Source organism: Trachinotus anak, unplaced genomic scaffold (genome assembly GCF_046630095.1).
Source record: "Trachinotus anak isolate AG129_WGS33_773 ecotype Australia unplaced genomic scaffold, CSIRO_AGI_Tana_v1 ptg000014l, whole genome shotgun sequence".
NCBI lineage: Eukaryota > Metazoa > Chordata > Actinopteri > Carangiformes > Carangidae > Trachinotus > Trachinotus anak.
In genome coordinates, this window is record NW_027273865.1 from 20,956,292 (window position 1) to 20,982,087 (window position 25,796).

At 43.2% G+C, this 25,796-nt stretch overlaps 1 protein-coding gene across 16 annotated transcripts in view; it reads left to right on the forward strand.

Moving 5' to 3' along the window:
• The window catches only part of mecom (MDS1 and EVI1 complex locus), a 136,824-nt gene that overhangs the window by 102,947 nt on the left and 8,081 nt on the right, over window positions 1-25,796 (forward strand). For 2 of the 16 annotated variants that reach the window (XM_071496385.1, XM_071496371.1), the window contains exons 3-11: window positions 7,295-7,429; window positions 14,283-14,385; window positions 14,499-14,612; window positions 14,977-15,088; window positions 15,277-15,424; window positions 15,523-15,775; window positions 18,913-20,308; window positions 20,547-20,637; window positions 22,013-22,039. In XM_071496385.1, the coding sequence (XP_071352486.1) occupies window positions 14,337-14,385; window positions 14,499-14,612; window positions 14,977-15,088; window positions 15,277-15,424; window positions 15,523-15,775; window positions 18,913-20,308; window positions 20,547-20,637; window positions 22,013-22,039 (2,190 nt within the window). In that variant the 5' untranslated portion in view covers window positions 7,295-7,429; window positions 14,283-14,336. Of the gene's footprint in view, window positions 1-5,273; window positions 5,822-7,294; window positions 7,430-14,282; window positions 14,386-14,498; window positions 14,613-14,976; window positions 15,089-15,276; window positions 15,425-15,522; window positions 15,776-18,912; window positions 20,309-20,546; window positions 20,638-22,012; window positions 22,040-25,796 lie in introns of those variants that run through there. The other 14 variants (XM_071496386.1, XM_071496372.1, XM_071496373.1 and 11 more) reach the window with 14 other exon arrangements.

The window sequence follows — 25,796 nt, forward strand, 5'->3', positions numbered from 1 at the left end:
CAGTAGGGTGAAGGGGGGTTGTTTAAGTTTCCAGCCTGTCCCATGTGTATAGGAGCTGTGTGCCCGCTGAATTTATGCTTGGAAAACGTGACCTTTGACTTTTGTGCAGCTTTATCGCACCCTGTAGCCCACATACAGTGTGGCCCTGTATGCTGAAGGAAGTGTCTGTGATTACCACAGCATGTACCACTTTCTGTACATCGCTGCCAGCCCACCCCTCCCACCCCACCCCAAAGACCCCCAACTCTCACTGCAGCCACATTCCAGACACTGCTCCTCTAAACAACCGCACACATCAGGTAACTTAATACAAACAATTTTTCAATGAAATTTTGAATGATGCATAATATCCACTCTCTGTCCTCCTCCCTGACACTCAGATAATTTTGTTTTCACTGCTCTTTGTAATACAATGACCACGTCCTGCTGTGGTGCCTGTGCACATCCTGACAGTATCTCTCATTCACACTGAGGAACCACTGACTATCACATTTATTCTCCGTTATGGTATAGATATTTGTGTATGTTTTGGTCATATATGAATTTCAATTTAGCACCAATTCACAACATAAGTTTTCTCATGGCACTTTTCATATAGAGCAGGACTAGACTGTACTCTTTTTATTTCATATAATGGAAATAATTTAAATTTGTTTCTCTATTTTCTCTTTCTCTTTACTGATCAACAGTTTAGCTCAACATATGTATTTCATGATGGAAAAGGCATAATATCCCTTTGTAAGAAGCCTCTATCACACCCTTCTTTTCTGAGCTGCTAAATGAGATTAGATAGTTTATGTCTTCTCATAAATCCTCTCAGTCAAGCATCATGCCCTGTGATGGCCTGCCTTCTTCCAATATTAACACTTGCCTTTATACAAGGGATGAAAGAAATAAAACGCCCTCAAGGACGCTACTTGAGTTTTTCACTGAAAGAATCCTTGTGGGCCATTGTTTTTAGATTATAAATAAAGTAGAGGATTTGTTAATATAGACACACTCTCGCCGACCTGTCACTGCAACTGGATGTCAGAGACAGGGACGGACAGTGGCCAAAACAAAATGACCTGGTGCTAATTCAGCAGAACACTTGTTCCTCACAGGCCACAGAATTTGTCAAGAAATCATCCCTCTCTCTTTCTGTCTCTGTCGGAATGGCTGGCTGACCCCCTGCAAATGAAAATAATCCAAAGTAATTAGAAGTGAGCTGGTCTGGTCCTGAGAGCCCCCTGACGGCCGGGTAAACATGGCGGAGGGGCCGGGAGGGGCCAGCAGAAGGGGTGGTGGTGGGAGGGGAGGGGGGGTTGCTGACCTTGTCCACATAAAGCAGTGATTTATGAAGTGCAGGGCACAGCAGCAGGGCTTCTGTCTTCTCCCGCAGAACCAAATTACTGAGGTGGAGATTAACACGCCGCTCACAACGGGCCTACTTCCAGACCCAAGGAAATTTTTTATTTACATTTTCCCCTTTCATTTCCTCTGCTCTGTTTTAATGGTAATTGGTCTATATGGACACCAGGTCTATCCTTAAATATGGGGACTTAAAGCTGCACACTTATTGTATTGTGCACTAATCTTGGCCGATGGAGGTGTTAATTAAAGAAAAAGTTGCTGAGTGGTGAACAAACTGTAGGCCGACCGTTCGTTTGAGCTTTAAATGAGTTTTTAGCACTTGATTGAATCGCCCCACATTTAAGCAAAATAAAATGCGCAGGGGGCCGTGTGTATACAGACTCATGATGGAGACTTAATGCAGCTTTTCGCCGGTGTCAATGGGAGGTCTCGCCGTGAATGGTGGAACTATTTCATGTGGATTTGGCTGCGATATTTTTCTTTCTCTCCTCTTTGCTTTTTTTTTTTTTTTCTTTCTTTCCGCTCTCCTGGAGGATGTGCTGGAATGCACCACACAGGCCTACACAGTGTTTCCATGTGGCCCCTCGGCTGCAGCGGTAGGCTCTGCAGTCCGCTGGCTGTGGAGTCAGTTTGCAACCCACACGGGAATCCCCCTCTTCTCCAGCCTGTCCCATCTGACTTCACATGGCTCTAGATTGAGTAGCAAAATCCAAATCACTTTTTTTTTTAAACATCAGATAAATATTGCTGCAAAGTTATTCGAAGGGTAAAAAAAAAAAGAACGGGCCAGTGAAGCTGAACCTCAGATCAAGTAAAATACGAAGCTATTTGATCATAAAAATTCTCTGCATTCATGTATGAATTGGTTTTTGCGTGACTGAACTCCTAAAACAAACAAGAAAGCCGCAAGCAAAATAAGCATGGGCCTATTTCAGCAATTTAACCTCCTTTCAAGAATTTCACAGCACTTAAAAGCCTCAGCACTAAACATTATCCGGATGCTGTATGTTTTAAGAGTCCCTTAAATAAGTATGAAATGCTGTGTGGTATGATATAGTCGGAACTAACATACCCTGAAGCCTGCATGTGTTTGGTTTGTAATTTGTTGATAAACAGCTTTTCCACACCGCTATTTACTATGTCAAAATCATTATGACAAAGGCATGGCATAATTCAGATAAAAACAGATGTGTTTAATCTCAGCACATCAGAATAGCGTTTATGGCAGATTGCTCGAATAAATATAAATTAGAGCTGTGCCTTGCAAATCATTCTCGTGGTTTATTAACAAATGAACAAGTGTTTTAAATTCACCTCCATCGGTCTTTTCCGTGTAGATTCAGGAGCTTTATAGCCGCTCCTTCAGGTGATTATATATTCAAGCCCATACAGCTGAATCTTTCATGCGCCCATCTAGCAATTTGACGCCTTAATGTAGATGTTTTGTGCTGCAATTCATACGGAGGAGAAAGAAATGACCCCCGTCTTATAATAAGTCAAACAGCTGACTGATAGAGCAGACTGTTACAATCAGAGCTATAAGCTGCAGTGCTCCTTTCAGCGGGAGCTCACCGGCTCAGAAATAAAGACCAAACCCTGATCCTCAAAGGAGAGTTAGATTGATTTTTGATTTTTTATTTTTTTTTTTTATTTTATTTTTTTAAGCTGTGGGTGGCAATTTTCTCAAACCTGTGCCAGAACATCCGACAACTAAAACTTCCAAAAGTGCTGTAATCGATTACATTTCTGGAGATTAAAAAAAAGTGCAACTGCTGATGTCTTATTGATGCACTAAGTAGACCTGTAAGCCCTCACGTTATATTTCACAGATGCGCACAGTTTAGTTCAGAATACGATTGATTTTATGTAACATTTAATGATAGAAAGACTCTGTTTAGAGAAGCTCACTTGACAACAGCGACATGTGCAACCCTGTAATTGTGTCTAACTATCATATTGTCATCTGAAATGTTCAACTGTGCTTTCAGATTTTTTCAAAGTTCATTTCAGTTGAGCACGCCATCTCCTGACGGGGGAAAGAAGTGCAGCAGTTCTTCGTGTGTCCAGGCTGAGAGGTCCCGCCACTGTTTCCCCCAATTTTTTTTTAACCCCCCCAGTGATACCACGCAAGCCCCGCGTCTTCATCCTCCAGTTTTCGGACATTTCCTGCTTCTCAGAAAAGAGCTCAGACCCCCTCTCTCTATCAGATTCCTCCATCGGAGCCGGAGAGGCCGTGAAGCAATCACTTTCCCAGATTACTTGTATTTAATACACAATGCATCATAAAACAAATCCCTCATCCTGACAGGAAGAAAATAGAACAGCTCATTCGACTTGAGCTTTCCCAATTTATGGCTAAATTAAAAAGGCTTCCAACAATGGACAAGTCGAGGAGAGGCAGGAAATCAATGACCGGGCGGACCGGGGTGTCTCCTCGGTTCTCAAGGAGCGGGAGACGATGGGAATCGGTGGCGGGGTCCTGCCTTATTTACACATGATTTTTCCTGTCCTTCCTGCACATTTGCTCCACGATTTCGTAAAACAATGGGCATTATCTGGGATGGAAGGTCAATGTCACAGTGTGAGGCGTTATCCATCATCATCTGCTCTCATCAGCCAAAGTCCTGTCCTCTCTGGCTTTATGAGCTGCCTAATAAACTGCGCGCACTGACAGCGAGGACGTTTCTTTATTATTCCATACCCTTGTCCGTGTTTATTCACAGTATCAGGCTCGGTTTTTAGCTCCGAAATTTTACATCAAACGCTCCAGAAATAAAACCAGTGCAACATTTTCTGTCTCCTGCCGGGCCGGTTGTAAAGCAGGTGCCCGCGCAGAGGCCGGAGCAGTGAGGAAAGTAAATAACATTTTTATTTTCAAGAGTCAAACACCACCCACTTGAGCCCTTGTTCTGTCTAGAGATCGATTTTTTTTTCTTGGATTAAAAGCTAATTTTACATCCATACTTTGCTTAATTTGTGTGTCTGTGTCTGTGTATGTGTATGTGTATGTGTGTGTGTGTGTGTGTGTGTGTGTGTGTGTGTGTGTGTGTGTGTGAGGGGGGGGGCACAGTATCTACCAATATCTACCTCTGTAACGACCTGCAGCATTTTGTTCACGTCAGGAAAAAGCAGGTGATTAGGTCAGTGTTTCCCAAAATGTGGCCTAGGGACTTCAAATGGTCCTTATGGAGTTTCCTGGAGGTCCACAGGAGGAACACTTCAGTCAGCTACCCCCACCCCCCCACCCCCCATGAAAACACAATTAGAGACTGTTTTATTATAGTTCTCACTTGTCCTCTTGTTATGTTTTCGCGTCCTAACACAAGTGCAACTCAAGCCTAGTCTACATCATTACATCGTGGTTAAAAAAAAAACAGAATGAAATTGTAGAGAAAAGCTCTTTTCAGTTCGGATCGTCAGGTTAATAATGTCATAAAATGGTCCATGAACTGGCATGTTGTGAAGAAGTTTGGGAACACGTGGATAATGATACGCCGCTTTGATGCTGATGTTGGTTCATTAAAATGTGCTGCCTGTGTGTGTAGTTCATCCCTTCAGAAGCCCCGTCCCGACCTCTCCCTGACCCCGCTCACCCTCGCCAACCCCGGACCCCTGTCACTTTAAAATTTACTGCGGAGAGGAGTCGCTTCCGAGCGGGGACGGGGGCAAAGACAGTCCCGTTGCTTTGAGTCGTCTCTCTCTGGGCTTTAAGGATGGACGTGTTGGATCCTTCTTTATGAGACAAAGCGCGAAAGAGAAACATCACTTAATCTGTCCGGGACGCGCGAAGTAGGGGGGCAATACTTGAAATCAGCACCTCACACACATACACATGCTCCCCCCTGAATCTCTCCGCTATCATATAGACGACACATCCCGACCGGCTGAGGAGGGGGGGGGGGGGGGGGGGGGGAGAGAAAAGTGAAAAGTTGAATGGCTACTAGAGGACACCTGGGTGCGTCAGGACAGGAGGGGTGACAAGAGAGGAGCGGACGAGCCAAAGCGAAGCGCACACAGTGAAAAGTTAGGAGCAAGTTGATGAACCGGAGGGGATTTAGTTCCGACTCGCCGTGCGGGTAGGACAGTGAGAGGAGATCTACCGAGTCCGCGCTGTCTGTGAGACACTGTAGTGAGAGAGGATTTACTCTCTCCCACCGCGCTGTGTCTGAGGGACAGGGAAGTGTGTGCGCTCCGGCGAGGAGTCGACTCGTCCCGCGGATTGGAGACGTGAAGAGACACCGACACCGAAAACAGCAACACACTGGTGCTTTTTACGATGCCAGCAGCCTGGACAAGGCGTCCTAGCAAAGACAATTCGTAGTTTTACTCTTCATTTGACAGTCGAGTTTTTATTTATTCTCAGTTTTTTTTAAGCGGAGTTTTCATCACTTTTCTCTCAGTTAACATCGCGGTTTTTTATCCCAGGAGGTTTTGAACTGTCGCACGCCGCTGCAGAAGCGTTTCAACGGTAAGAGGAAACAGGCTGTGTGAACAAAAAGAAAACATTTGTTTTATTAAGCGATTTGCATTGAGAGCAAAAGGCAAAACTAATACTCATTGTTCATTTCTTTGTAAACTAACTTTCGCGATGAAAAGACTTGATGTTATTTTTGCAGGGTAAATGGGGAGATCCAGTGTTAGTCTGGACAAAGGGCTTTCTGCAACCTAAATATTTATTCAGTGGCAGGTTATACAAAGGCAGAAAGACTGATTTGTGACCCTGAGAGAGATTCCGTTTTGCATCCCAGTAATCGGTTACGTCTTCATAATTCTTATCACTCGCGGTTTCCTGCAATTGATTTGTTTCCCGGTGAAGTTTACAACTGTTGTATAATAAATAGGAACATATTAAAACAACGTCATACTGTTTACAGTTCGTTAAGAGAAATGCTGTGTAAATATTCTGTAAGCGATAGAAATCCGCTGATCTCATGATTTGCATCATAATTCAGTTCATTGTATTTATTGTTATTTTGTTCTTCACATGTTTGAAATGTGTTGGTGTTGTGAATGATACCAATACAATAGTTCTCCTTCTTCGTTTATTATTATTATTATTATCATTATTATTATTTTGTTTTTATATTATAACAATTTTTGTTGTTATACTTATTTTGTAGAGTGATTCATTTTTAATTATTTTTATCCTATCTTTTAAGAACAGATCATATCATTAGGCTATAGTTTTATCAATTTATTCGTTTAAATTACATTTGCAGAAACGAATTCAAACGTCAATTTAAATCCACACTCATTTAGCAATATATACATTTTTTTTAAATGAAGTAAAATAATACAAGCTTGATCAACCAGAATTGAGAGTGAAATAAAATCAGCTTTCATTTGTTGTATTACATTTTTTTACTGTCTTGTTTTAATTTTTTTCTCATCCTATCAATTAATGAAATCATATTCTTGGGGCTGTACAGTCTTAATTTGATACTTATTTATTGTTGTCACTTAGAATAAAGAAAAACGATATTATTTACATTTTTTTAATACTACAATGTAAATGCCATAATTACTTGAGAGCTTATTCAAGGGTAAAATTTATTTTGTTTTTCTAAATTTATTGTTATTATTTTGTGGTCCTAAAAAAGTTACAGGATATAAAGTTACAGGTTATAAATTACTGTTTGGATGATAATTACAAAAAAATATATAAATGTATCATGTCATCAAACACACACACAATTATTTTCCCATTACAAAGGAATTTTTTGATGATTGCCTTTTATTGCCTTTTATTGTCCTTACCCAATTTGTGTGTGTGTGTGTGTGTGAGAGAGCCACATAGCAGCACTAACATTTGAGTCTTATTTCTCTGTGGGAGGTATGTGGTTAGTCAGTGTTTGGACACAGTAACCTGGACTGATACTGATCAAAGTCTGATCTCTCTCTCGCTCTCCCTCTCCCTCCCTCTCTCTCTCTCTCTCTGCAGATCTTGGATGGGTCAGGCCATGTAAAATTTTGCGTGGATGCCAGCAAACCAGATATCGGGAGCTGGCTGAAGCACATCCACTTTGCCCCTGCGGCCAAGCAGCATAACCTGACAGCGTGCCAGATAGATGATCAGGTACGTGAAGACACTTGCAGCTCACCTGGCAGAACAACCTCAGCTAAATACAAGTTGAATATGATCTGAGGAAAAGAAAACGGAGAACGAAAAAACATGTGGATGACTTGATTTTGAACTCCCATATGGTGATGTGTCCTCTTCTGAATCTTGCTGTCTGGCAGGATGAATCAAGTGCAACTGAGAGACATACAGATCTTTGAACCTATGCTCTGCTTCTTTCTTTTTTTCTTAAACACAGCTCTGATGCCAGAAGGCTTCCCTGTATTTTCCGATGGTTGTCCTGTCTGCATGCTGTTGTGTTAAAAGGTGTTATTGTGATCTAAGTCAGATAGTCCCATGAGCGGCTGGCCCACCCTGCCTTCACTTCACACACACACACAGCTCTCCCCTACACTGCACCGCAGAGACTCCTTGCTATCTGTGTGTGTTTTCTTTCTGTAATTGTGCGCTGGCTTCTGCCGTGCAAGGACCACAGGGCAGGATCAGAGGCAGCCCGCCGAGATGATAGTTCCACACACTTCCCAGTCAAGCTTGCGATATAAAGTCTTAGATATGCCAGGAATGTCACAGTCCTTTTGCTGCTCACCTGGCTGTGCAGAGAGGTGCGTGCTGTACACATGTGGGCCTGTTCACCTCAGTAATACCACAGCCAGGCACTCCTCCTACACAGAAACATTCAGTGGGGTAGAAAGGCTAAACTTTATTTGACACGTGTGTGGAGCTTGACCCGAATGAAAAACATAATCTAGCCTGCATGTTTGTCATCATTTCTCACCGGTGGTCTTGTTGAGTGTCACCCGTTGAAATGTCAGCAAAAAAGTTCACGTCAATAGAGTATTAAATAACATAATCCAAATACAGTAGTGGCCATATAATCTGTAATTAGATATGGACCTTTTCATACATATAAATGATGCTTTTGGTTTTATTGGCCAATAAATAATTTGGAAATCTTTTAGTCAACAGTCAAGTAATCCCCTGCTCTTCCTTCTTACGTCTTTGTTCTTCTCACCCTTACGTGCTGTGAGTAAAGAAGTTAAGGGAGCAGATGGCCCACGCATTTTTCATAAAGAGAATGGGAGAGAAGGAGAAGAGAAGCTTCCTAGAAGGACTTAGGCACACTCTTTTAAAAGAGACAGAGAGACAAACAAGCAGAGAGAGCTTTCCTTAGCTGCCCTCTCCTCGAGGTGTGACTCGCTGTCAACACTGTGGTTCTGCTCGGGTGGCTGTGTAAGGCTCCGACAGGTCACGGACATGGCTATGATGAGGTGATTGTTAAGTATTACACACTGTCACAACACAGCACAATGTGGCGTCTTTAAGCCTTCCGGCCAACATTGGTGTTTTTGAAAACACTGTAGCGTCTCACAATGGCTGCCTGTGTGTGTAAAATGAATAGACTAAGTGGGGTGGTCTTGTAAACCCACTGTCAGTTTTTGGTAGGTGTGTGTGTGTGTGTGTGTGTGTGTGTGTGTGTGTGTGTGTTTGTGTGTGTGTGTGTGTGTGTGTGTTTGTGTGCTTATGAGGCCTTTTTGTTTTCATATGTGAGCAGATGTTTATGTGCACTGACTTGTTGTTCGTGTGTGAAGTGTTTCCTTATGTCTCTTGAGTGTGCGTACACACCTGTAACTGTCTGTGTTTCTCCATATATGCATATGTGAACGTGTGTGTGTGTGTGTGTGTGTGTGTGTGTGTTTGTGAGTGTGTGTGTGTGCGTGTGTGCGCGTGCATGCGTGCAATGACTGTGAATTGTTCATTGCGGTTCAGATGACTCCCCATGCTCCTCATTCTGAGCTGGAAATGTTTAAACACACAGTACCTGATTCCAACAGGTTTTTACTGCCACAGAGAAGTGCTGAGTCTAAACCCAGCCTGAAACCACATATTACACTCTCACCACACTACGTGTACCATCACCAGATTTCCACACAAGGGCCTGACCGAGCAACCCAGGGCTTACGTGGTACTTGTTCTGCTAAATCTACCCTCAGAACCAAATTTAAATCTTCTCACACAGAACCAAATTTAAATCTTCTCTGGTCCAGAGACCATTTGTTCTATGATTTATTTCAAGACAGTGTCATACAACAACTGTAATTTCCAGGTGTGTTGGTCATTATTTAGTCCTGGTTCTTGTCAAGCACCAGTTTAGCCCTGCCAGTGTGAGAGTAAAACTGGCCTCCATCCTCTTATTTCTGACCCAGTTCTGTTTATCATAAAACTTTATGACCAATCTCAGGAGGGTCGGGGAGTGAGAGAGGAATGAATGAGTGAGGAGAGAGAGAGAAAATAGCCTGTTTTGTCTTACTGGAGGGACTGTTGTGGATAGCACTTCTCCTTTTCTTCTCTGTTTCTCTCTCTGTTTAGTTTTTTTTTCTTGATCTAATACATTGGCATAAAAGATCTATGTTGTGGTAGCATCCACAGAAATATTGAAAGTTATAGATTATGCTATAATGCTAGCATGAACTACAAATTCAGTATTTTAACTGAATTTAACAGAGGCAGACTTTATTTTATGCCCTTTCTGTTTTATTGCCATATATATTTGACACTGCAGAGTGGAGAGCAACAGGAAGGAGTGAAGAGGAAGGAGATGGCAGGTGTCGCAGGTCGTGAGTCACACTGAAATCTGTAGTTAATTCGCCATGCTATAACTCGTAAATTTGAATTCAGTGTTTTACAGATGAAAACAGCTCTCTGAAGAGAATGGATTATTATACATCTTGGTTATTTTATTTTAATTAAAAACTTATATACATTTCTTCAAAAGCATTCAGAGATAATAAATAATGACAAAGATAAGACTCAGATAATTTAATTTGTAAGTGTTAAATCTTTAAACAGTGGCCTGCAGCCCACTGCTGTTGTTTAATGGTAGCCTTTGACCATCCACGCCACAGCGCTCAAGCTCTCCTGATAGTCTTATTTGTTTGTAGATGAACTGAGCAACGCAGCCCGAGCGTTACTTGCATAGATCCGTCCATGATCAGCATGTTTTGTCGTTAAGATAATTAGGGCAATTAGTGCTCAAAAACCCTCTACTACGCTCCTCAATCTACTGATTCAGTTGAAAGGAAAATGGATTAAAAGTGTAATTAACATCATCCAACGAGGCCCTGAAGAGCCTTTCATAAGACAGTGCAGAGGGATATGAGCGTTAATCTCATTCGCTCTATTGATTCTCACTCACTATTGAGTGGAATGAAGTGGCTCAGGGGCATATTAGCAAAACACTGACAGTCATTCACTATGTAAATACATAGTCATGAAGTGAATACATAATCATGAAGTGATTGCACCTCACCGGAAAATCATTAGAGGCTCATTCAGTTTTGAAATATGTACAAGAATTCATGGTAAAAAGGAGTTCAGATTTTAAAATGTACAGATTGCATGAGTAAAAACTCCGGGCAAACCTCCAACAATTTTACGTTTCCGCATCTGATCCCATTTACATATGATTACATGCCACCTACTGAGACCCGAGAATAATAAAACATTCTGTAGATGCATCTTTTACACCTGACATTGATGATACGTCCTTTATGAGATACCAGAGTGTTTCTGCTTCTTCATAAGGTCACTTTCCCACAGATGACTCAACCTAACATGAACAGAACCATGTTGGCTTCCTTACATGCTCATCCAATTTGCTGGAAGCAGCTGCACATTGTGCTCATACTCTTTATTGCTATCTAAGTCACGAAACGGTTTTGTTCCAAGGCCAAGTGATGGTGACTGCCAAACATACTGTACATGTTGCATGACCCTGATCGCTACAGGGAGGTTACGACACATGTGGACATGCACTGTTGCTGTTACGCCACCGCTGAGCAAAGCACAAGTAAACAAGGTGGTGGGCATTTTTTGAAATGTATTGTTGTATCTGATGTAAACCTTCGTTGTGGGACTGGGGCATACTTCTTTTCCTTGGTTTAGAGATGTTAAAGTGAAATTTGAAAAAGAGAAGTATCCAGACTGAGAGTTCATTGTGGCAGGACAGCGCTAGTGAATGGCATACCTGTCGAATGAGCTCTGTGTGAGAGAGGAGTCAGCCAACAGGGTGTGACCAGGGGAAAATGTGACTGTGTTTACTCTGCTAATGACTAATGGTGTCAAGGTAACAAAGTAGTACAATTATAGCCCCTGATCCTCTCGTGGTTATAACCTTTGACACTGAAAGTAAGTGAGGGAGAGAGCGAGAAAGAGATAAGTAGTGACTCAAAGCATGAAAAGACATGGAGAGAAATAAGATTTCTGTTGTTTTTGTTTGCAGTAAGAGTAAGAAATGGCCTTGATGCTGTGGAGGCTGCCTTCCACAGTGTGAACTCAGACACCCTGACTATCTTATCTACGGAATAACCTGTTATTTTAAGCCACTGTGTGTGTGTGTGTGTGTGTGTGTGTGTGTGTGTGTGTGTGTGTGTGTGTTACCAGATCCATGACATGCTAAGGATGACCCCTAGGATCAAAGACAGTGTTAGTCGCTGCCTGCTTGTTTATGTGTGTGTTTTTGCTGTTTATCTGTGGCGACCCTCGGGGAAGGGGTGGAGCATTTGAGGGAATTTCCCTCACATTTGTAATCACCCTCCTGTGCCCGCTCATGCACTTACATCACCCCCAAAATACATCTTCTGGTGTACAGAGTACAGAGAATCAGAGCTACAATTGTTTATTGATCCCTAACAGAGAGAGGTCAAAGGTCAGAAAGGTCCTTGATGATGGTTCCAGGAAGTCTTCCTCACTGTTTGTTTCTTAATTATCTCTGGTTATTTGTAAAACATACACAGTTATGGGCTTATTGTTGCATTTTAGCTTGAACTTGAACTCTTGTATTTATGAACAAAGTGGTTTTGACAGCGTTCATTAATTTTTATGTTCCGAGGCCTCAGTCCACATCCAGCTTTCCAAAGAGCCTCCCTCCTCAGTCTCGGTATCAGTCTCTCAGAGCGGAATCCCTGCAGACTCTCACGTCTGTTTGAACTGCTGTCTGACTGTTTCTAAATCACAATATTTTTGTGGCCTTAGAGAGGTGACACATACAGGAAAGAGTGTGTCTGTTGGTGTATGTGCGCATGTGTGCTTTGTGAAGGTCTGTGAATGTTCACTCACGTGTGTCTGTGGTGTAGACAGAGGTTAGAGTAGGGTATGTCTCCTGTTGAGACCCTCACACAGTTCAGTTCCCTTTATTCTTTATTGGAAACGATGCAGATGCAGCACTGCTGTAGCTGACCGGCACTGTATTCCTCCTCAGCCGGGCAACAACACAGCACAAAGTTGGCAGAGTTGTCTCTACGGAAGCAAACAAATGTTTTTTGGATTAAATTTGTTGGTTAATGCGCCTCTCCTGGTCTGGATGACTGTAATGACTCTGGTTTAGCCCTCTGATGGGAGTTAGACTTATGGTGCTTACCACCATCCCACCAACTTTAGCTTAGATTGTTTTAATGCCTGAATTTTAAATCATACTTTTATGCTACCACAAAACTACATGAGTAACTACGCACCAGTCACTCCTCAGTTCTTGACCTGCAGGAGCTCTGCCTTGGCAAGACCATCTCCCTTTACCCCAGTGACTCTCAATCTATGAACTTCCTGTGCTCCAGTGAATCACAAAAAAATCACGAGTGTCACATTTAGTATTATATCATTTGCCAGAAGCTAGAACAATGACATGAACAATTATAGAATAGTCGACAGACTACATCATGATCTTTATTGTGACCAAGATATTTATCATAAGTCTCGGTGGAGCCATCGTGGCTCGAGTTTTCTCGTAGTGCTAGCCAGGAATTCCCTCCATGAGCGGTGTACCTGTGACCCATGCCTTCCCAGAAGCCCCCTCCCGCCTTCCTATTGCATTTCTAATAAATTCCCCCATCATCATTGTCACGTCTACGCAGCAGAGGAAGGTAATATGTTAAACCTCCAAAGCATGCCAAAAATAACGCCATGTCTGATTGTTTCACAGAGAAAGGCCATTGTGTGTCCATGGGAAGAACCACAATCCCAGGGTCTTTCAGCTGATTCTTTAAAATGACTGACCCCCTCCAAGTACACACATGTTTAGCAGAGGTTTCATAATCTGCATGTCCTGTAGATTCAATGAAATCTCTTTATTCAGAAATGCTGACGTTTTAAAAACAGGTGAGCTGTATTAAATGAAGACCTGTTGTGGCGTTAGTTCGTTAGCTCACTGCTGATTTCTTCCATCACTGAAATACTCAATTAACAGATAGCATTTTTTTGAACACCTTGCTTGTATTTGCAGTTCATTATTTACTTGCTCTTCACACATTTCTTGGCTGCTTCCCCCCAACTATGAGCTTTACTGGAGAGACCAGTCTGCATATGTGTGTGTACAGTATTTATGAGACAGTGTATTTATTCTACAGTATGGTTGTTTGTGCTTTTATTTTGTTTCCATGAGGATGGATGTCTTACATGATGGTTAATTACAAGTTAAGGATTGTGTGTATTTTCATGTCTGTGTCTTCTCTGTCTGTGTGGTGGTAGAAGTAGAAGTATAATAATCATGTACACAATTGTGCAGCGGATTTGCATGTGTGTGTGTGTGTTTTTACAGTATCAAGAGCTACCCCAAGTGACCTCTGCTGGTTTAAAAAAAAAGGTAGCCTAGCCCACATTGTAATGTAGTTATGGATAATGTGAGAAAAAAAAAATGCAGCCAAAAAAAAAACAGCTGCAACGTCTTAACACAACACCAAAGCGGCAAATTCAGCACAGAAAAATATATTGATCTGTACCCTTGTTGTTTGACGTTTGTAATTAAACTGTAATATAAAAGCAAACTTGAAATCACAATCCTCCTGTGTGTGTGTTGCAGATCTTCTACAAAGTCACCAGAGAGATTTTCCCCGGTGAGGAGCTGCTACTTTTCATGAAGGCTGAAGAGTATTCATGTGACACCATGGCTCCTGATATTCACGGTCCGCACCACACATGCAAATACACATTTCTATGCACTGTTAAAATCTGAAGCACCACATACACCTCACTTCACTACACAGTATGCAAATTTTTTCTCCCGCTCACCCTGCAGAGGAGAGGCAGTACCGCTGTGAGGACTGTGACCAGCACTTTGAGTCCCGCAACCAGCTGTTGGACCACCAGAAGCAGCCGTGTGGGATGCCCCCCTCCTCCTTCCTTAACCCAGGTTTGACTTTTATTTTTAAATAACTGGGCTATTTTCATGCCATTGTAAACAGTGGGTAGTGAAGATTGACAAGAAGGATGTGTAGTTGGACTTTGAGAACACGACATTAATGATGTAAGCCATTAAAAATTAGATCACAGTAATGCAGTGTGGAAAGAAGAGTCTGGGAGAGTCTAGTTTATGCAAGCTGACAGTAAAAAAGGATGGCATGTGAAATTTTTCAAACTACAGAGTAGTGGTGGAACATGAATATAAAATACGTCTTACAAAGTAAACCCATAACTTTTGATATTGTTTGCACAGTCTTGCGGGAAAGGATACATTTAAACTTCTTGCCTTGCTTTATTTTTTCTGATGTATCAAGGGGGGGACAGTGACCTAAAGGCCCAGGAGCCTCAAGACTTGCGACCCCTCCACATGTCCCATGGTCTACACGAGTGTAAGGAGTGTGACCAGGTCTTCCCTGACGTCCAAAGGTAAGTGAATAGTTAAAACACTAATTCACTAAATCACATAATTTATTTTTATGAGAGTTTTTGCTGACTTTCATTTCCATAGATGCATGCAGACAGCTGCTGCTGTCTAACAGCCATATGATATAAAATACATTTCTTCATGAACAGATGAATCCTAATCACTGTTGTGTTTTCTTTGTTTCCTGCAGTCTGGAGGCCCATGTTCTGTCCCACTCTGAGGAGAGGGAATATAAGTGTGACCAGTGCCCCAAGGCCTTCAACTGGAAATCAAACCTGATCCGACATCAGATGTCACATGACAGTGGCAAGCACTATGAATGTGAAAACTGCTCAAAGGTAAAGTGATGACTTTTGAAGGGGCCATTTAATCAATGAGCATTTTCATATTTCTCTGTGTTTGTCTACATCTCTGTTTTATTTTTTTTTCACTGCAGGTGTTTAATCTTTCCATGTTTGAAGAAGCAGATAGTAACTCCCCCGTGTGTCTGTGCGGTTCCTTCCCCCAGCAGGTGTTCACAGACCCCAGTAACCTGCAAAGGCACATCCGCTCACAGCACGTCGGGGCACGGGCCCACGCCTGCTCCGACTGCGGCAAGACGTTTGCTACGTCTTCGGGCCTAAAGCAGCATAAGCACATCCACAGCAGTGTCAAGCCCTTCATGTGTAAGTCACTAAGACCCTACCTATGTAAGTCTCCTCAGTACGTTATAATAATAATAATAACAGTATATACTTGTGACTTGCCTTTTAATAGAAAAACTGTTATGTTTTTGCAAAAATACATTTTTATCCTTGCTCAGCTAATCCTCAAGAGTCAATCATGTAATGTTTTACAGGAATTACACATGGGATTATATAGTAGCTGTGTTTAGAGTGGCAGCACCATTTGTTTTAAAACAAGAGTCATCCACTTATAGCTCCATCAGCGCTCTCACACAGTGCTGATATGGTGATAGCAGCATTCAAACGAGTTTGTAATTTGACTCAGTCCCACATGGTCTAACCTCACCGTTGCCTCTCTCAGTGACCCAGCCTGACCGACTGTTGATGCTGCAGCTAACAGACTTTTTTTTTTTCACACAAACACACACACATACGCCTCTTGTCTCTGCCCCTCAGTAAACGCTTACTCCTGCAAGAGCCAAACACATTTTGACCTTTCACACTTTCACCACCTCACACCACAGATCTCATCTCCTTCCCCTAAAGCGTTATGACCTTCACCCTTCGCCCCTTCTCTCTTTGCCTGACCCTGCACACCAGCACACACACATGCAAGCTCACGGAAACCTGTCCATGCACGAAAAACACACACCTCCTCAAGCAGACACACACATACATATATACATGTATATACATAGGTCATGGTGACTGCATCTCCACTGGAGACCTCTGACTCCCCTCTCTCTCTCTCCTCTCTCCCTCCGCCACATCCACCATTCCTCACAAATAGCAACCACATGTACAGCTCTCTTCCTTGTGCTCCCTCTGAAAAGGAGTCCATTTGCTGTAATCAGCAGAAAATATGCAGGTTTAAAAACAACTAATGTGCTGTGTAAAAAAGACTACAGCCTACAACATGACGGCTGCCTGCGAGAAACCATGTGTGTGTCCGAAGCGTTTGTTTGTGCAAGTGCTCTTGAAGGGCATGTATGTGTTTTGGACAGTATTGTACTCTACGCACACGTGATTCTGTTTGTATGTTAGTGCACGCAATGTGTCTAGGTTGTGTGTGGACGTGTCTCAGAGCTTCTCTTTGAAAGCAGAGCACTCAGGCATGCTGGGTTATTAATTCAGACACTCAGCTAGCCACCGCTCTACTTTCAGGAATGTGTTTATAATATTTTGTTTCAGTTTATTAAGAGCTGACGAATACACGTGTGTAGTGAATCAGGTCTCACACTCAGTGTGTCATGCATGTGTGTTGTTAGTCTGTAAATGTCACAACTACATGATTTATGGTCTAGAGCTCTTTCTTGTAGTTTCCTCAGGCCATGTGGCTATACTTGTAAAAACACACACGCAAAGAGAGAGCAAGAGAAGCAGCTACACCCCCATCACGCACTGAGTGGACAGATTTAATAACAGCTTATATTCTGTTAGAAATTGTTAATTCTTTGTGTCGATTATACAGTTTTCCACTGTGAATCTAAGTTTAGTTAGATTCTTTTTAATCCGTTGAGAAATGTCCATATACACTATCCAGATTTCTTCATCTGTGTTGCAAGACAGATGCGCAGCTTCCAGAGAAGAAACATCACATGAAAAATCAAAGGAATCAATTTTTTTTTTTTCCAGATGTTTTCAAAATGTTTTCAACTACCGTTCTACAGAGATTGTGTCCACCAAAGCCAAGCCACAAATACTCTTTATTTCAACTCAGTTTTCTATGTCTATTCATTAAAATTGACTTTTTTATAAGATTACATTCACTCTTGGCTCAAACATTCCCATTTGTCTTTCCTCTGGGGTGTTTATTTAAATCTGTTTCCACAATACTTTATTCCCGCTCTATCTCTCCATCTCCTTAAACTGCCTTATGTGCACCTTGAGGTTGGAAGGCATCCAAAGTATGCAGAAGTGTAATCACAGTGTGAGCCTAACCACTTCCTTATCCTCGTTTTGAAGATCTAATAACAATGTGAGCAAAATCAATCACTCGGAGCTGCTTCTAACTGCTCTCTGAATTGTCGGTTGATGTTTTTTTGAAACATCATCTGTAGTGTAGCGGATCTGCAAAGTACCCTATAGTGTGGAGGAAGGGTGGTAACAAACAGAGACATCATCCCTTTTTCATAAACTGCATTCTTGACTTTTATTAGAACAGAGAGAAAAGAGCATGGGAAAACAATGAGTACTTGGCTACAGCCCCTTATTGTAAATATGAACAAGTCATCCTTTAGTAGGAGATAATGTTGACAGATTAATAATGGCAACAGATAATGTCAGACGGTGAGGTTTTGTTTCGTGGCCGGGTGTTGTCACTGTACGTCTCCCAGGGTCAGATAGAGTGACAGACAGGCATACAAGAGCTGACTGTGGGAAGGTCACTTAGCGCAGGATGACAGGGACTCGGCTATGGGGACCAGGTGAGGGGGCTGAGGGGGTGACTGGCGAGGCCCGGAGGGGGAAGAGGGAAGAGGGGCAGTAGAGGACGTGAGACCTGTCCCTGGGAACCGGACTGCAGGATAGGATTCATTCAACTCCGCTTCCTTCACAAACTTAAAATAGAGCCATTGTACTGCATGCGGCTGAGAATGTGTGTGTGTGTGTGTGTATATTAGTATGTCTGCATGCCTGTGTGTCTGTGAGTGTGATTCAGGTTCTCTGTGTTATGTGAATATTTTGTGAGTGTTCCTGCATGTCTATGTGTGTCTGCGTGTGATTGTTTATGGACTCCCTGGGAGCGTCCCTGGGAGGACAATGGGCCTGGAGATGCCTGGGAATTTAGTTTGATGTGCAGGTGATGAGTGGCAGCAACTGACTCACACCATCTACCAAACAGATTCACTTACAATGCCAGGATCTGGACACACCTCTCCCCCTTATTTTGCTGGAAAACTATTGTCAGAGTATTGATGGGAACACAAGCATATCATTCATAATGTATTTCCTCTGCCTTAGCTTCAGCCAGCCTGAAGCATGTTAACGAGGGATGTCATATCATGTGATGTTATTTTGTGTGTGTGTGTGTGTGTGTGTGTGTGTGTGTGTGTGTGTGTGTGTGTGTGTGTGTGTGTGTGTGTGTGTGTGTGTGTGTGTGTGTGTGTGTTGGAATGGGTTGCATACTGATCCGTTCTGTATCTGTCTCCATGTCCCTGCAGGCGAGGTATGCCACAAGTCCTACACCCAGTTCTCTAACCTGTGTCGCCACAAACGCATGCACGCTGACTGCCGCACACAGATCAAGTGCAAGGACTGTGGGCAGATGTTCAGCACCACGTCCTCCCTCAACAAGCACCGGCGCTTCTGTGAAGGAAAGAACCATTTTACGGCAGGGGGCTTGTTTGCCCAGGGTATGCCACTCCCTGGCGCCCCTGGCTTGGACAAATCAGCTCTGGCGATGGGCCACAGCAGTGCTGGACTGGCTGATTACTTTGGGGCCAGTCGTCACCATGGTGGGCTTACTTTCCCTGCTGCCCCAGCATTTCCTTTCAGCTTCCCTGGCCTCTTCCCCTCTGGACTCTACCACCGGCCACCGCTCATTCCTGCTACCACCTCTCCCATCAGGCAACCATCTCATGCACCTGCTACTGGACCTGGTGCAGAGCTAAGTAAGAGTCCACTTTTGCCTCCGAGCCCAGGCAGTCAGGAGTCCCGAGAGCTCCTCAAAGCTCTCCGTAAAGATGGTGGTTCACCTGGCAGTCAGATGCCAGGCTCAGAGCTCCATACCCAGAGCTCCTCATCCTCCACAAAGCAGCAAAACAAGCAGAGTGACCAGTCCGAGAGCAGCGACCTGGACGATGTCAGCACGCCCAGCGGAAGTGATCTGGAGAGCACATCAGGCTCCGAGCTGGAGAGCGACATGGACAGTGAGAGGGAGAGAGGGGCTGCTCGAGAAAATGGCAAAGGCCCCAAGAGGAAGGCCAGTGAGGGAGGCACCCAGAGCCCCAGCCTGACAAGCAGCAGTGCTGCTAAAGACTTTCCAGGCCCTTCCCTCATCCCAACCTCGCTGGACGAGCACACAGCTGTGACAGGGGCTGTGAATGACTCTATTAAGGCCATTGCCTCCATTGCTGAGAAGTACTTTGGCTCCACAGGGCTGGCTGGCCTACAGGACAAGAAGGTCGGGTCTCTGCCCTATCCCTCCATGTTCCCACTGCCTTTCTTCCCAGCGTTCTCTCCTCCAGTTTACCCTTTCCCAGACAGGGACCTTAGACCTCCTGGCCTAAAGGGCGAGCCACAGTCTCCGGCAGATGACGGTAAGAAGGCCCAGGGAAAATCTTCAGCTGAGTCACCGTTTGACCTCACTACTAAACGAAAGGAGGAAAAGTCAGCCCCATTCACTCCCTCCAAACCAGAGGCCTCCCACTCTGTCGGCCAGGATCAGCCACTAGACCTGAGCCTTGGCACCAGGGGCCGTGGACGCAATCCAAGAGAGGAGGAGACAAAGAAGAATCTGATTTATGAAGAGGAGAAGGGAGTGGTGGAGATCCCAAAAGCAGACACTTCTTTACAGCATGCCAGGCCCACCCCTTTCTTCATGGACCCCATCTACAGGTATTGTTATTCCCAGTAGCTTACTTAGCCTTAATTCAGGTCTGCAGTTTTATATAATGTGTGAACAGTTCAACAAACCCCTGTTAGACATTGTATTATGCAAGAGAGTTTTCATACTCTTCTGGTGTCATTTACTATCATGTGTTTTCTAATTGTAATTTTTTTGTAATAGTGAATATAAGTGTACCAATATTTTCTGCTGTGCATGTGTTAAGAGCTGATAGAAATCTACTATTAGCAGGGTTGAGAAGAGGAGAATGAGCGATCCGTTTGAGACTCTGAAAGACAAGTACATGCGGCCAGCTCCAGGCTTCCTCTTCCATCCACAGGTAGGTTCTGATTGTGGCATCCACTTGAACTGGGACAACTTGGGGCCTTTAGAGGGAATAAAATGGCAACTGTACACTTTTACCTATCCTCTGGTTTCTGTTTATTTAGCTTGGAAGTTAATCTTAGTTGCCTGAAGTAACCTGAGATTGATTAAATAGACAGTAACAGTCCTAATTTGTATGGGCAGTGCTTGGCCAGTCCTGCCCATTTGAGTTCACAATGGCTGTGAACGATTTGATGATCTGCGTCATCTTACCTTGACAGCATCATTGTTACACAATGTATGATTCTTTCTGTGAGGAGTTGTCGGGGCTGACCAAACTGGATTAATCAGGATTAGTATATGGCTCCAGCCTTACCCAAGCTACTGCCTGTTAAGACCATTGTTGGCTATCTGAAACAGATGTGGCAGAAAGAAAGGGCACCCTGTGACATGTCGTCCCATAACGTGTCTTTGATTACAATATAAAAAACGATACGCTCTTAAAGCAATGATTTCTACCCCTGGGCGCTCTGTGCCAGTATTTCCAGTGTGAGACTCCATGTACATGTGCACGCATTCACACAAGAGTATGTGTGTCTATGACATGTTGCATTGACGTTCATTTGTTCAATCTTCCCCTGCGGGTGAGAATGGTCCGTCGGAAAGTGAAAACACCACTTTCTCAGGCATATGATTTTTTTTCCTCTTTTCTGGCCGTTTCAGGTCTGGTTTTTACAGGCTGTTTCATTTGTCTGATTTATGTCCCCTGTCCAGACTGCTGCATGGGCCCAGGCTGCAGCAGCCACATGGCCGTCCAACACGCCTTAATGAGGTGTCCTATCAGTAGAAACACTAACAGAGTGCTTAGACCATCTTTATGACTTTATGATGTCTGGACACACAAATCATTCCCAGAAACACCAGACCTGGGTAGGTCTAAGCCAGACCAGGCAAGGGGCCCTTCTGTATACTTTTGAGGGGGTTTGTTTTCAGTCACCTGACTCACTATTGAGCCATATATCAAAAAAAAGAGGTTGCAAAGCTGAGGGGACTGGAACTTATTTTTTTCAACCTTTAGTGATTCAACTTTTTATTTCCTGGCAGGAAATTTTACTGCTAAGGAATACTGGCTTCGATTACATACTGGAATTGTATTTGTAGCCTGCTATAATGAGCTTATTGAACACCAGGAAGTGTTGGGAGCTATTAGAGCCTCCTATAATTCCAGCGCCATAACTCTGCAGATAGGCAGCTCATTGCTCATTCAAAGTTAATCACAGTGAGACCCATCATCCCGTCCATACCCATATGTGACCAATCAAAAGCTGTTGATTCATGCGCCACTTCCTGGTTCTGACTGCTTTCTCTTTTCCTTCTGTTCCGCCCCTTAGTTTCGTTTGCCAGATCAGAGAACTTGGGTAAGTTCCTTTTTAACCTACAGTACTGCCATGTGTCTGTTCTTCTACCAAACAGACCCTATCCCCTAATTAATGCATGGGCTGCAAAACAGTTCACAACTGTCATCACCCAACATTCGCATGGCTTTAGCCAATCACCATCACGCACTGACTGACTTGTGTTCGTTTCTGTATCATTTTTGAGAAATATTATCTGAATGTTTACATTGAACATCATATCAGAGTATATTGCAATAATTCACCTTGAGTATTTGAGCCTTGCTTTTTGGCTTGTTTACATCTTTACATCTAGACATCTCCCCTCTGTGATTCACATGAAAGGGTTTAAGTGGGGATTTCCAGCCGAGCTACACACTGTCCATCCACCAGCTCTGAATATATGTTTGCTTATTTGGAGAATGAAGTACGGCTCTTGCAAATGGGCATGGGGGAGATGAGTGGAAGGTGGGGTGGAGGGTGGTGTTTAGGGGAGCTGCTTTACATCAGCGCAAGGGTAACAGTCTCTTTGGGACACTGAGCGAGGAGGGGGTTGTTGGGGGTGGGGGGTTAGTTCCTCCCTCCAAACATCTGGTTCCCGATTAAGATCAACAATTGAGAATGCATCTCGCTAATTAAGGCCCTCACAGCATCACTGACATCTGAAGATAGCCAATCAACTGCTGGTCCCAGAGCGACGCTACAGCAACAAGCAAGTTCACAGACGCTCACACACGCTGCCTGGGGGGGAGGACAAGGGGGTTTTGGGAGGTTTGTGTGTTTGGATGTACGTGTGTGGGTGGGTTTTGGGGGGGAGTCTCTTATACAAAGGAGTGGGGGGGGCGGTATAAAACCTTTGAAAAATCACTTTAGAGCAAAATGTGGAGCCGTTTATCCTCCTGTCCTTTAAGTCGAACGTTTCACACACGTGGTATTGTCAGACAGTGGCCTAATGAACCTGACTCACCATCCATAAAAACGGCTCAATGGCTGAGGGTTTTTTGAAGTGTAATCTGTGGCAGACTTATGGTTACTAGTTTCAATCATTATTAATATATCTAATCCATTGGATTTGATATGTAAATCAGTACTGCTTGACTGCAAACAGGTGTTTTGACTGGTTTAATGAAACTGACAAAACACTGTTGATTATTTTTGGAACATTTTAACTATAAAATGTGATGACACATGAATAAAGACAAAAACATTTTAAAAATTATTTTGTCTCCTTACACCATTGTGGATAATGCAACAGTAGATTCAAAAAATAATAATATATCAGTATTTATTTTAAATCATGAGAAAAACATTAACTCTTGCATTACAGCCAGACAAATACCAATGTTTTAGAACTATACCTTTAATTTAGAGGATACAGAGGCCAAGGCTGACCAGAGGTGTGAGATTAAACTCTTAATAGAGTGCAGCAGCACGAGTGGGCTGAGGTTGGATCAGAGTTCCCCAGTAGATGGAGCAGAGATGAAGTAGTTTCAGCTCTAAAAAGTGTCTTATCGGACAGGCTCAATACTGCTGACAGCTTTAGGGGCCCTAATGTTCCCGAGAGTTATGGGTTCTCATTGAGCAAGGCAGACAAACTGAGTATTCACTCAAGTGCCTGAAAAGAGCCCAATGAAATACACAGTGCACATTCAAGAGAAATATGAAAGCATTTCACCTCCCTCTTCCCCACAACCCCTTGCCTATCTTTCAATTCATTCCCCTCCTTCTTTCCCTCACTCTGTTCTCTCCCTTGCCTTTGATTCATGGCATGCAGCATTGGCATATTCATAATCAAACGGACCTGACACTCCACATCCTCCCTCAGTGGGAACGTCGACGGCTGCGGCAGGAACTTTACACTCGGCCGTCACTCCTAATCAGCCGCTCCCAACACCAGGTTCCACCACCATCCATCAGCCCTTCTCTCTCCAGACTCTTTTTTTTTCTTTCTTTCATTCTTTCTTCTTTTTTCTTCTTCTTTCTTCCATTCTTCTCCCTTATCATCTAGTCCTTCATCATGCTTCTCTTCCTCTCTTTCTTTCCCCTCAGTCTGCTCCATCTTGGCGTGAAGCCTGAGAGTGACAGGGGGTGAAAGCAGGAGATGGAATGTCAGAGTCGGAGCAGGGCTCTGGTGGAGGACCCGAATCACCATTGATTTGTTGCCTTATTGAAATAAGAATAAGAAACAGGCTGAAAATTCAATACACGCAAAATAATGCAAATTTGTGTGGCCCCTTTAAAAACCAAAGAAAAAAAAGTGTGTGTGTGTGTGTGTGTGTGTGTGTGTGTGTGAGATGGGCTGACAGGGCCCTGCAGCCTACTGGGACCCCCTCACCCCCCTCCTACCCCCCGCTCCCTCTCCTCCTCCCTCTAGTTCTCCCTTCACTCCCCCTCCAGCCCCCGCTCCTCCCCCATCCCGCCCCTCTCAGCACAGCGATATCATTATTACCCGTGTCTGGCCCTTGATCAGTAATGTCAACATCTTTCATATTGACGAATGTGCTGTCTGCCCACATTGTGCACAGAATGGTTTACAGCCCAGCAGTGGACATGAATCACTCCTCTGCCACACACACACACACACACACACACAAACACACAGACATGTATCTAACTACACAGATACACACTAAGCATGTACAATCACACTCACATACAATTCCCATGTCTGTAAGCGCACACATTCTGCACACACACACTCACATGTACACATGCATTACACATACATTCTTCTTTCTCTCTCACTCTCTCTCTCTCTTACACACACACACACACACACACACACACACACACACACACACACGCACGCATACAGATATATTTTCTCTTTCACATACATAGTTGGTAATTAATCAACTACGGCCACCATGCAGCACATAGTTTCTTATTCATACACACGCACACACACACACATACACAGACCAACTGACATGTACACATATCTCCTCAGAGAGTATCTGATGAAAGCAAATGTTCATTAGTAGATTGGCTGCAGTCCTTAATCCTATATGTGTGTGTGTGTGTGTATGTGTGTGTATGTCTTTGTGTGTTTATGTATCTACTGTACATGTATATGTGTATTTGTAGAAGAGCAAGAGTTGGATGAAATACACATAAAAAGTTTCACACCTCCTCACAGTTCTGAATCAGTATCACATGTACTTGTCATACACATATACCAGGGATTTGACCTTGTTATGCATGAATCATTAATGAACGTCATAAAAAGAATTCACCTAATACCTGTTTCACCTCATTTCACCTGGTATGATGCCTGTAAACAAGGCTCATCAATCAAACAAGATATGAACAAATCTGTATACAATGTATTAATTATATCTTCAGTAAGAAGCTGAACTGTAAATCACAGTCAAATCTATTTGTGCTTAATGTAAAGACGTCCACAGCAAATGTAAAAAAATAAATACATTAAAAAAAATAAGGTGTTGGGGCTGGAACATGTGCCCCTAACGTACACTGGCCTAAATTATACATTTTGCCTTTTGCATTTTACTGCAATCAGAAACTAAATCAAGTGTACAATGGTGTCCTGCAGCATAACTGCGTGGTGACCTACAGTGTTGAAGCTGTGAAAATAACCACTGAGTTTTTTTCAACAAGTGGAAAAAACAAATGAAATCTCACAGTTTAAGGTTATTTTATTTCTGATGTTAATCAATTTGAGACCATTTTTTTCCACAAGTGACATGATCCTGATCAAGTGATGCAGCTTTCAGAACTGATAAAACTCCATTTCAACATCACTTTCTTTGCTCTGCAT